Raw genomic sequence first — 13,163 nt, 5'->3', positions numbered from 1 at the left:
TATCTTAGTTCCCCAACCAGGGATCGAACCCATGCCCCCTGCAGTGGAAGCGCAGAGTCCTAACCACTGGACCGCCAGGGAATTCCCTGCTGTACTTCTAATTACTGTTCAAAAAGCTCTTGGCCTAACAATGTGAGCAATGTTTGGTTGGCTAAATTATTCCCATGAGAGCCTGCCAATAGTCAATTTATGGAAGGGACCTAGCAGCCCTCTAATACTCATACTCTCTCATCAAAGGTTCTTCAAGAGGGGCTTTCACCCAAGAGGCAGAAGTAAGGATCCCTAGGAAAGCCTGGATGCCCAATCCAGTGTAACCAAGGTTGCCGAGGAATTCCCTTTCCAGGGGGTGGCAATGTGGCCTACCCCTGATTTGGTTGTATAGCCACCTCTGTATAGTTCTCTGTTTTTCTCCTCAAACTTGAAAGGAAAATGACATTTCTTTGTTTAGATATTTTTATCTCTTAAATGACAAAGACACAATATTTTACACAGGCTACGGAAAAAGTAGCTGTTGGTATGAATGACCTGCTCCATTTTCTGACCTGGAAAAGTTCAGCCAACCTCAAGCAACCAGGTGTTCCTGTTTGCTAGGGTTCAATAGCGCTGATTAGTGTGTCACTTCTCAGTATAGCACAGGGCAGGTCAGAATTTCTGAGATGAAGCAATTCTCCCACCTCAGTCCTTCAAGAAATCAGGTCCCCTGTTGTATAGCTGAGACTGATCTACTGTGGGGTGGGGCGACAACACAAAACATAACTACACAAAGAGAGCATAGCAATTTTCTGGATTGAGAGAGTCTAAAGGAGAAGAAGCCCAATCCTACTCCCTTATTCCCTTTTTCCCTCTAGAGAGTACAGCACAGTATCACAAGTGATAATTGAATCAATTAACATTTAGTTAGTTGTTAGAGGGCAAGTGTGAGACTGTAGCAGTTGATATGTAAACACTAACAGCTGATGGTTGATTAAATGATCAATTAGATCCCAGATTTCTCAGCACCTTTTCCCCCACTCTACTACACAGCCCTGTATCCCCACTGGGAACAAGAAGGGAGCCTACTTAAAGATAAGGGAACGAGATCTTCCCCAAAATCTGTAGTGAAAGCCTTGCATAGTACAGACTTAAAAAACAACAACAGATAAACAGAAGGGCCAGAATCTAAGCCTACAGAAAAATGAATATGCTTGGGCGCCAGTCAGAGTGGGGAAGTACCACGGTTTCCAAACAGAGTACTGACCATGGCCCTGAGGGAAAAGGAAAAGTAAATTCCTATTAGAGGTAACTGCTTTAAAGGGAAGAGTCCAGGTGGCAGATAGAGAAAAGGAGGGAGGGCTGTCTCCTCTTCCCCCACATCCTTACTTGGATTTCAATACAGTCACTAACGGGATACCCTGCTTGGGAGGGCTCTAGTTTGCTTTTTGTTGTTGTTTGTTTTCAGTTGTTTCATTTAGGTGGAGAGAAATAAAACAAGAGCCATGAATATACCTTTCCTAGAAGTTACACAACAGAGAGTGCAAGAGTATTTAGAATGTTTGGGCGTGGTTAAGTCTGTCAGTCTTTATTTCTTTCAAGGCAGTATGTGTAATAGCAAGTCAACTATCTGACAGTGATACTGTCACTGAGGAAACAGGATTCTCTGTATTCAAGAGGAGTGTTTCTCAGAATGACGTTCCACATTCGCCTGCAGCAGAATCATCTAGTGCTTGTTAAAAAAACAAAAACAAAACAAAAATCCCCAGGTACCATTCAACTTACTAAATTAGAATTTATGGACATGGGGTTGAGTTTTTAAGATGCTTCCTTGGTGATTTTCTAATAATTCCCTGATGAGCTGCACTAATGGTGGAGAACTATAGTTCTAGAGGGCCCATAAGACATCAACTTGGACAACTGGTGGTGTAGTAACAGTAAAATTATAGAACTAGTAAGACTTACTTTTTAAAGGGGATATTTTCATTGCCCACTGCGCAGAGCTGAGTATTAACAAAAGAGCAACTCTCTCATAATCTATATCTATGTCAAATTAAAATGCATTTACAAATAAAACAGTTAAGTAGTAATGTGGAATCACTCCTGAATGGCAGCAAAGATACTTATACTTACCGAAATATGGTGTGCATACATTGGCCTAGACAGGAAAAATGCTGCATCATGGGGTGTGTGAAATTCATTACAGAGCACATCAATTGAAGGCACTCGCTTTATATAATCTTCTGTGCTTAGATTAGATGCTAAAAACCCACCAAACTGTACCAGGGTATCATGACACTAAATTTAAAAAATAAGACAAAAAACACAAATGTGCTACCATTTTACTAAACCAACATAACATTTTCCAAAATGACTAAGATATATTTCAACAATATTTTGATTAACAATTCAAATTTTACTACTTGAAAGAACTCTGGAGACAATCTACAAACTTAATCATATAATCTTATTACAAAAGAGATACCCAAGTCCTGAAAAGTTGACTAATCTAACTAAGACTTTAATAGTCAACCAAGGTCTCAAGTTCCAAGCTATTGTTCACCACCTTTAGTAGCAGAATATATTTATCTAAATCACATAGAACAATTTTATGTATGTGCAAGTCAATTTTCTTGGCCCTTAAAAGTCGAAAACTCTATAAAATATGCGTGATGTTTTTTATTTCCTTGTTATATAGTTGGTGATAGTTAAACACATTTTGTAGGCTAACCATAGGTTTTGGTGCTTAATATTTTAAAATATATTTTATAAATGAAGATCATATCTACTTTGTTGTGGCTGAAATTCCAGATTTCCAGAGATCAGAAAAGATGAGAGCAAACAACTTGAAGTTATCTACTTAACTGAAAACCTTATACATATGATTATATCCCCTAGATCCATCTCTTAAATATCATAATTTGCACAGAAAGAGTCCCAATTTCCAGAATGTCTATTATATCTATATAATTATATAATTACATATTATATGTTGTATATAATATATATCATATGATATATATATGATGTGCAAAACCACATTTTTCAAATTGTATCACATTCTATATTTTCCACTATCAAGATTTAAAGACCCATAGAAACACAAAGGCCACTTTAACTTGCCTGATCATAGAGCTTTCCCACAAGTTTCAAATGTTTCTCTCCACCTTCCTGAAAGATTACCCCATTCCTCTGCTGAGCCATAAGCAAACAGAGAGGAAGAGCAAGATCATGGTCTAATAGTGCATCCTTTAATCTCTGGGAGGACTTTTTAGTGTTTCTTATCTGGCCAAAGTAACCACCCTGCAAAAGAGAAGACATAACTTTACCAGTGTACCAGTACATAACACATGGCATCCGATTTGAAGAAAAAAACACAGAAAGGGTTTGGTTACAATCCTGAAGATAACAAACCCACACACTCTACATTCCTTCCCTCTCTTTACAAATTTACTGACACTATTACTGCCACTGGCTTTAGTCACTGGCTTAAAGATAACTGTCAACTGTCTTTAAACTTCTACATATTTTCCACTTTCTACCATGCAGTCCCTTATAAAGGATTATCCTTTAGTCAGTGTGGGGCAGAGTCAACAACAGAATAACTATGCTCAGATTTATGCCCGTTGGGGTATCAAGGACCACAGAAGATTTGATATTTATTTCCCTCCAGATGTATTACTTACTGTCTTTTATACTTTGTTTCAGCTTTTCAAAAAGGTTAAAATAACTAGTATATCGCAATTTTTAAAAGGGAGGTGGGGGCGATTGTAAGAGGAGAGTATGTATGGCTTTGACACTTAGCTTTATGTACTTATGTGCTGTTTAAATTCTTTATTATGAACATGCGTACATTTTGATTACTGTAGCTTTGTAACACTGTCTGAAGTCTGGGAGGGTTATGCCTACTGCTTTGTTCTTTTTCCTCAGGATTGCTTTGGCAATTCTGGGTCTTTTATGGTTCCATATAAAGTTTAGGATTATTTGTTCTAGTTCTGTAAAAAATGTCATGGGTAATTTGATAGGTATTGCATTCAATCTGTAGATTGCTTTGGGTAGCATGGCCATTTTAACAATGTTAACTCTTCCAATCTAAGAGCATGGGATATCTTTCCATTTCTTTGAATCATCTTCAATTTCCTTTATTAATGTTTTGTAGTTTTCAGCTTATAAGTCTTTCACCTCCTTGGTGATGTTTATTCCCAAGTATTTTATTTTTTCTGATGCGATTTTAAAAGGGAGCATGCATACATTTTGAATTTTGAGTCACTAAACAAAAAGAGCAATTCTCACCTCAGCTTTTAGCTGCTCTCCACCAGTCATGGCCTCTAGTTGCTCCATTGTCATTTCTTCTGTAATTTCTATTCCTGCCATTTTTTGTACCACTTCTTTCAATATAAGCAGGTCAAAACTATTTAGGAAAAATAAGAAATAGTCTATAGTTGAAACTTCAAACATAAAAGTAAAAATGAATTGTAATTAATATACTAAGAATCCCTAAATTATTTGTATGTAAATATTTGGGGCATGTAATATGTTTAACTTTTTACTTGGAAGTAATTTCAAACTTACAGATAGGATACAAAGATAAGAATAGTACAAAGCACACCCACATAGCCTTTATCCCTACTTCACCTGTTATTAACATTGTGAACATCCCATTCACTTTATCATTTGTTTTCTCTCTCTCTCCCCCATCTTCTCTCTCTCTCTCTCTCTCTCACACACACACACACACACTCTCTCTCTCTCACAATTTTCTTGAACTATTTGAGAGTAACTTATCTAGTAAGTAACATCATTTTAGAGGTACCTAAAACTCCTAATTAGCCCTAAAATTGCTAATGTGTTTCCTAAGACTATTGCTATTCTCTTACATAACCACAGCAATAGTTATCAACTTTAGTAAACCTAACACTGATACAATACTTTTATCTAATATACAGGTCATACTTCATTTTTAGCAGCCAACCCAATAATGCCCTTCATAGCATTTTTTTTATCCTCCAGTACAGGATGCTCAATATATATTTTTTGATAGTATAGAGCCATCTCTTTAAATAATCACACACACTTGGGAGGAATGGAGGGAGGGAGAGGAGAAAGGAAAAAAGGAAGGAAATGCAAATTCCAAGTTGTGATATTTGAGCCTAAGATGACAGTTTAGTGGCCTGCCTTACACATTATTTATTACTGTGCCAACAGTTATTCATTTGAATTCTCAAAGTTTAGGACTGTCAATGGAAATAACACCTTATGACTTCCAAGATCTTCCTTAATTTGTTAAGTAATGAAGATAAGGAAAAACATTCTTTCCTACAGAACAAATACAGATGTTTTTCCAAAGAAAGGTAAAGCTAGGTATACCCAAGATACAAGTTAATAGACAAAGGAACAGTTTTCTAAGATTCTTATTAAGTGCTTACTCTCTCAACTTGCCTTGCTTCTCTAAACATAGTTTTTGAAAACAAGAGGGCCCTCATGCAAATAAGTATGCAACAAGTACCAATGAAATATTTTGTTTTTCCTTTAAACAATCTTTTCATTAGATGGTCACAAAAACTATATCACAGTACATAAAACTGAACTAGAGATTTAAAAGTGATGTGATGTTTTCCTGCCCTATATAGACACAGAAGAGTAAAATGTATACAAATGGCCAATAGATGAGTATAAAGCAAGTGATATATGTGGATTAAATTCCAAACCTAATTTTTTTTTAAGCTTTCCCTAAACCAAAATAATCTGTCAAGAATTACTTAGGTAATACTTGTTTGGAGCACTAGATAGCTTTACAGATTTCTGTTTGCTTTCTAGCAGAAAGCTTCTAAAAACCATTTCCCATTCTTTGAGTCTAGTCAGTCTATTGCTGATGGGGTTTAATATACATTCTAATTCAAACTCTAAGCACTGATATTGGTCCAGAATAAAATAATGAAACTCAGTATTTATAAAGAAAAGAAGACAATGTCCAAAAGGTGCATTAGTGTTACCTATCTCTGAAGTTTAAATTCAAAAAATAGTTGTGTTTTAAAGATACTATATATACCCTCAAAATAAACACATTCCTACCAAATGTTCAATGTAAAGGCCAATTACTGTCCAGTAGCATAATCAACAGTGCAATGTGTTTTGCCATAAGAGGATTTACAATATACCATATCAACCATTTATTCAAAAGCCTAACAGGTAGTCAAAATGAGTTAGTTTCTTTAATGAGTTACACATATAGCCAAATATTACATTTTTTTCTGTATATTTTAAGTTATTTCTTTTAATTAAAGAATTCCATATAAATAAGTGAGCAATTATTTTCTTAAGCCTACAACCAACAAACAGTTTTTCAACATAATAGCAATGTCAGTATCCCAATACCAGTAGAAGTACTCTAATTATTGAATTTCATTTACATATAATTTGCTATGAATACCTTTTGCCTGCCTTTAGCTGATTAGCCACATATTGAAGAAGACCAGCAAGATCAATTGGATATTTACGAAAAACTGCACCACAGAAACTAGCCAGACCTATATGAGATAAAAAAGAAATAGGGCTTTTTAAAAAACAGTTCATAAAACAAAAAGCACAATATTAAGTGTCATTTCAACAGAATTTCCAAAACAAAATGAGGTGGGAAAAATTGTATTGCTGATGCCACTGAACAGAATTTTATAATTAATAACAGCTAATATTTATTGACCATACATATGCCAAGCAGTCTATTAAGCTCTTTATGTAATTATCTCATTTAACCTTTGCAGTAATCATCTCAGGTAGGTATAAACCTATCGATGAGGGAAATTCTGAACAGACAGGTCACGTAACTTGCTCATGGACACACAGTTGGTATGAGGTAGAACAGCGATTCAAACTTATACGGCCTGATTCCATAACTTGACGTTAATTAGGCCACAACAAAATCTTGCAGATGATGCAGTAAACTTGAATGATCAACAAAACACCTGCCCCTCAAATGTTTGAGTCACACAAAAAAATCTCATTTTATCTAGGAACATGCCACTAGTTGTAGAGGGGCAAGGAAACATTGCCAGACCAAGAAGCAATCAAAAGACCAATTTTAGCCAAGAGTCCTTATCACATTAGTAGGGAGAAAACCCCACTCAAGACAAGAGGAGGAGGGACTTCCCTGGCCATCCAACTGTTAAGACTTGGCATGCCCAATGCAGGGGGCATGGGTTCAATCCCTGGTCAGGAAACCAAGATCCTGCATGCAGCATGGCGTGGCCTTTTTAAAAAAAAAAAAAAAAAAAGAGGAGGAGACCCCAGTAAAGTCAAGTGATCTGCAGCCTTTTCAAGAATTATTTGCTGAGCACCTAAAGGACAATGGACAAAACACAGGTCCTGCCCTCAAGGAGCTTACAGTCCAGAGAGATATAGAAAACTGAACTAAAATAACTATGATGAATAAAAAGTTCCATAGAAGTTCAGAAGAGGGGCACCTTATTCTGACTTTTGGGTTGTTAACAAGGAAAGCTTTCCAAAGAAAGTGACCTCTAAGCTGAAATCTAATGAATAAGTAGAAAATGTGTTGGAAGAGATGAGTGGGCATAGAAGGGTACCCCAAGGGTACCCCAAGAAGAGGGAATAACATGTGCAAAAGGCCATGGAAAGTGCAAGAAGTTCAGCATTAACGGAACCTAGAATATTAGGGAGGGGTAAAAGATGAGGCTAGTACAGAAAGGATCTGATTCCAAAAGAACTTACTTGTATGATTTATTACAGATTGCAGACTTCAAAGAGCAATGGGGAGCTACTGCAAGATTCAGCTATCAGAGACACAACAGGTTGAAAGAAAATGTAACTGGCTGCTAGAAATCAAAGGTACAAGGAAAAAAAACAAGGCTAGGGCTTTTTGTTAAACAACCAAGTTTTTTTTCTTTTAAGGTGACTGGAGCCTCAGGATGGAAAGGAGAGAAGGGAGAATAGTTCCCTTAAGATTAATTCTTCTAGGGACTTCCCTGGCAGTCCACTGGTTAAGACTTCACCGTCAAATGTAGGGGGTGCAGGTTCGATCCCTGGTTGGAGAGCTAAGAGCCCACATGCCTCACAGCCAAAAAACCAAAACATAAAACAGAAGCAATATTGTAACAAATTCAATAAAGACTTTAAAATTGGTCCACATCAAGAAAAAAACTTAAAAAAAAGATTAGTTCTTCTAAAATAATAGAATGGATGGGAACTTCCATCTCCCCAGTAATGCTTGCCCAAATGCTATCACAGCCAATACTGGCTTCTTGAGTTAGAAAATGAATTAAGTACCATATGAATCTCCTTACACAGCCAAGGACATGGACCCTCTGTAGAACAAGCTGAGTGGCTAGATATTGTCAAGAGCACTTGACAAATAGGCTCTTAGCATAGGTAACAGAATACATAGCATAGCAATGACAACAGATGGAAATTTCATCCTTGGAAAGATAAAAATACTTACTCTGAAGCCAGCTTGAGATGGTTGTGTCGTCATGTTTCATTCTCTCCTTTTCTGGATTAGCTAAAGCTTCAATGATACAATCTTTCATATATTAAGAAAAAATTTTGTCACCACATCCCTAACAAAGACCGCTAAAACAACAACAAAAAGCCACCCCTTGGAAAATAAATTGTTAGCTCCAATTTATTACCAATTATGGAAAAATACACTCACCGTAGTACCAACTTTTCTTTTTTAGCCTCTTTCCCAGCTTTCAGCAAGTAGATTCTAACTATATCAAAGATATTTAGTAATCTTAACATTGTCTTTCCCAATATACAACACAGACATACACACAAACTCCCAACTGGTCAACCTTTCGATCAGCCAACTGAATCAACCTCAGATGGTTGCTAAAGGAACTTACAATGAAAATAAAACATTCACCACTAAGATCTATGAAACGTGAAATCTATGTTATTACTTCACCTGAAAGGATACAGGCCAAGACGTCATAATTCAATGAAGTGAGGTATTTCAATGAATCTACTACAGGTGTTATTAAGTTATCATACTTCTGTATTTGTGACAAGATCTGGAAGACAGCAACAAAGAATAAAAGGCACTGACTAATCAAAAGAGAACTTTTACTGTGCTAACTAAATAATGGCTATACTTTTTTATTTTTCAAAAGAAATAATGCTTCCTTCCATTGTGTATTTATATAAAACCTACTATTTTATCATTTCCTTAGAAAATATTTTCTTAGGCTACAATTTCCAATTAGGAAATAATTCCAGGGCATCCAAACTTGAATTTTGGAATTATAGAGGCTAGACTTATGTCAAATGTGTTTTAGAAGTCTCTTTCTAAACATGAAAGTGTTACATCTGAATCACAACGAAGTGCTGTTCAAATGTTTCTAAAAACTAAAATCAACAAATAATGCATCACTTTATTAATGTTTTTATAACTCAAAATGTGGTACACAAGACAATGTTAGTCTGTTTAATAACAGTAGCACTGTCACTTATTATTAGAAAAGTAGATCAATGTGTTAAATATATTACATACTAAATTTTGTTTTTAGAATAACCATACAATGTTTCATTTGCTAAAGTTTTTGTCCCCCAAAACTATCAAACATTTTTAAACTACATCATTCTATTTCCACTTGTGCTGATTTAAAGACTACACAAAGAAAAACCTCTGAAAATAGTATTAACCTCAGAACATACATAATCAAACAAAATGGTTGGATTGCTGTGGCTCAACTTCCCAATTTGTCTTCCAGAAGGCTTCACATTTTCCTTGGTTAGACGCCTACAAGGGGAGAAAAAGGTGGCAGGGATCATCTTAAGTAATTTCCCTTTTAATGTTGGTAGCTTTGTTACATCATGAAAAAAATTTTATTTCCCAAATATCCAAAATGGATCCATGTAAACAACCACCCTCATCATATGTTTTACTACAGGACCTGGGCTATTTTGATTAGGCATTCTCCAAGAGGGTATTAAAATTTTGTATTAGTGCTTAACATTTACAATATACACATGTTCATTTTATAGTAATAGTCTAATAAGCATTAAAACTCTTAACGTACTCTACAAGTACATAAAACTCTTCTTACAGAGAATAATTATTTTAGATTTAGAAGGGCTCATTATCAGTTTAGGGATTAAGATATCAAATTTGGTGTAATACTTTGAAATGCCTCATGCCATCTGTCTCAGTGACCCTAACCGAGTAATAACTAATGGTGCACTCCTTGATACAAGAAGTTCTCTGGTTTTCATATTCAAAGTAAACAATTCTTGAAAAATCAATTCTACTCTTGTCCTTGCTCTTTAATTCTCCCTCTACTCAGTATTCTTTTACTAACATTTTGGAAATTTATATCTATGAAATGCTTACAAATTCAAAACAATTATTACACAGGATCTTAAACTCTTCTGATGAAATTACTACACAATAAATCTAGAAACCTGAAAAACTAACAGGTGACAGGAAGCTTTCCAGAGTGAAAATATAATGAAGCAAATAATGAATTTAGTTGACAATTCAAGGAATGTGACCATTCTGGAAGTGACAAACTTGATATAATTATCTTAAGAAACTTCTTATGACAAAACTGATCCATCAATCAAAATTATTTCATCAACAACTGCTTCCCTTTCCCATTCTGCATGGCCCAGTTTCTTTTTATCCCATGGAAAAGAGAGACCCATCAGTTTTAAACTTTGGCTATACTCTGTTCTACTTTGAAGCTTTATTTGAAGCACAAATAAAGTTCTGCCACCACCTGCCCTTACTTCTAACCCTACTATTTCAGGCAAGCCCTCCTACTTGCCAAAGCCAACCCTTCCTTTCCATATTTTTTATCGCACTCCCTTCTGCTTCCTCTTCCCCAACACCAAAATAAATAAATAAATAAAAGGAATATTCTCTTGATTATGTCCTCCTCTCAAGCAACCATGGTGCTTGGCATATGGAACACAATCAATGAACATCTGTGGCATGAATTACTGGATGCCCTATACCAAATTCATGTTTTAAACAGTAATCAAAACTTGTGAAATTCCCAAGCAATAAATTAATACATTCCATTCTCAACTTAAAAAGTTCAATCAATATCAAAATCATATTATTCAAGGCTGGTGAAACAGTTGAGCTTACAAATGTAACAAAAATCCAAGTACATTAAAAATTCTGCACATATTCTTCTGTGATAGACATTTGTATTAATTTACTTATTCATTAATTCATATTAATGTCTTCTGTGACAGGCAAAGTACTAAGCACCAGGAATACAAGGATGAGTAACAGCGCCTGCTCTCAGTCCAGTTGGGGAGGTAGATTTAAAACCACTTTTAAAATTTTTATATTCTTAAACAAATAGAGCAACTTATAGGACAGTACTTATTATATGCTATCAGTAGTATAAAAAGGGAGGGAATAATATATTTGTATTCACTTGCATATACATAAAAATAGCCGGAATGATAAATAAGAAACTAAACAGTGACCACTCTTTTTTTCCTTGGGAGAACTGAGTGGACAGGGTGAGAGACTAATTTTTACTGTCTACCTTTTCATATCTACTACAATTTAAACCATGTGAATATATAAAATCATCAAAAAATTAGATAATTTTAAAAAGAAAAATAATCATAGCAATATACATAAGCGGTATGATAGTATTTATATGCATATGAGACAGTGGTAGCACAAATAAAGAACAATCAATTGTGCTTGGTGGTATGTGCAATGGAAGGCTTCACAGAGGTGACACTGGAGCCCACTGTCCAATGATGAGGTCACCAGATGGAGAGAGGAAAAAGAGGTAAGGGAAAACCTGTAAAAACAAAAGAAACAAAAAATATATGCACATTCAGGGAAACATAAGTGGGCTCAGTACAGCTAGAGGTAGAATTGGCGGGAAATGAGGATGGAAATAGGACGAGACAGATCATGAAGGTTCTCTTATATCACCAAGCCATAAAGTCTGATATATAACCTGCAGGCAATGCTTAGTCACCAAAGGATTTTGAAGAAAGAGAATAATACAAGGCACTATAACACTCCAGATAAAAGAACTAAGTTAGTGGCGGTAGAGAGTGGAAGAGACAGATTCAAAATTTAATGTATCGGGGCTTCCCTGGTGGCGCAGTGGTTGAGAATACGCCTGTCAATGCAGGGGACACGGGTTCGATCCCTGGTCCAGGAAGATCCCACATGCCTCGGAGCAACTAAGCCAGTGTGCCACAACTACTGAGCCTGTGCTCTAGAGCCCGTGAGCCACAACTACTGAGCCCGCGCACCTAGAGCCCATGCTCCACGACGAGAGAAGCCACCGCACTGCAATGAAGAATAGCCCCCGCTTGCCGCAACTAGAGAAAGCCTGCGTGCAGCAACGAAGACCCAACACAGCCAAAAATAAATAAATAAATTTATCAAAAAAAATTTAATGTATCATTAAATAATCCATATGAAGCACTTAGTTCAGCGCCCACCACACATAGTAATGGCTTCAAAGATATTAGTTGTTGGGCTTCCCTGGTGGCGCAGTGGTTGAGAGTCCGCCTGCCGATGCAGGGGACTACGGGTTCGTGCCCCGGTCTGGGAAGATCCCACATGCCGCGGAGCGGCTAGGCCTGTGAGCCATGGCTGCTGAGCCTGTGCGTCCAGAGCCTGTGCTCTGCAACGGGAGAGGCCACAACAGTGAGAGGCCCGCGTACCGGAAAAAAAAAAAAAAAAAAAAATTAGTTGTTGTTAAGCTAGAAACTCTACTTGGGGAATTTTTAAGCCTGGAACTCTTTTGGAAGGACCAGTTCTAATATCATCTCTTTCCATGCCTTCCCCAACTTCCATGGGGTGAAATATTCATTCTCCTCTCTATCATCCCATAGAACTTTATACATACTGTAAATTAAACCAGACTGTGATTGTGCACACACCTGTTTCCCTGGTAGACTGACCTACGACAGTACCATTCAGCAAAGAAAGTATCACTGGGGGCTTCCCTGGTGGCACAGTGGTTAAGAATCTGCCTGACAATGCAGGGGACATGGGTTCGAGCCCTAGTCTGGGAAGATTCCACATGCCGCGGAGCAACTAAGCCTGTGTGCCACAATTGCTGACCCTGCACTCTAGAGCCTGTGAGCCACAAATACTGAACCCCGCATGCCTAGAGCCTGTGCTCCACAACAAGAGAAGCCCGTGCACCACAACGAAGAGTAGCCCCCACTTGTCGCAACTAGAG

At 36.8% G+C, this 13,163-nt stretch overlaps 1 protein-coding gene across 12 annotated transcripts in view; it reads right to left on the bottom strand.

Moving 5' to 3' along the window:
* The window catches only part of THOC2 (THO complex subunit 2), a 113,394-nt gene that overhangs the window by 32,561 nt on the left and 67,670 nt on the right, over positions 1–13,163 (bottom strand). For all 12 annotated transcript variants that reach the window (XM_081221669.1, XM_081221671.1, XM_081221674.1 and 9 more), the window contains 7 exons: positions 9,640–9,724; positions 8,903–8,996; positions 8,423–8,503; positions 6,401–6,497; positions 4,264–4,381; positions 3,094–3,273; positions 2,104–2,268 (listed from right to left, as the gene is read on the bottom strand). In XM_081221669.1, the coding sequence (XP_081077795.1) occupies positions 2,104–2,268; positions 3,094–3,273; positions 4,264–4,381; positions 6,401–6,497; positions 8,423–8,503; positions 8,903–8,996; positions 9,640–9,724 (820 nt within the window). The remainder of the gene's footprint in view (positions 1–2,103; positions 2,269–3,093; positions 3,274–4,263; positions 4,382–6,400; positions 6,498–8,422; positions 8,504–8,902; positions 8,997–9,639; positions 9,725–13,163) is intronic.

The sequence above is a fragment of the Mesoplodon bidens genome (genome assembly GCF_964165515.1).
Source record: "Mesoplodon bidens genome assembly, chromosome: X".
Classification (NCBI taxonomy): domain Eukaryota; kingdom Metazoa; phylum Chordata; class Mammalia; order Artiodactyla; family Ziphiidae; genus Mesoplodon; species Mesoplodon bidens.
Note: the sequence above shows the minus strand (reverse complement) of the source record. Positions and strands in the feature narration are given on the sequence as shown.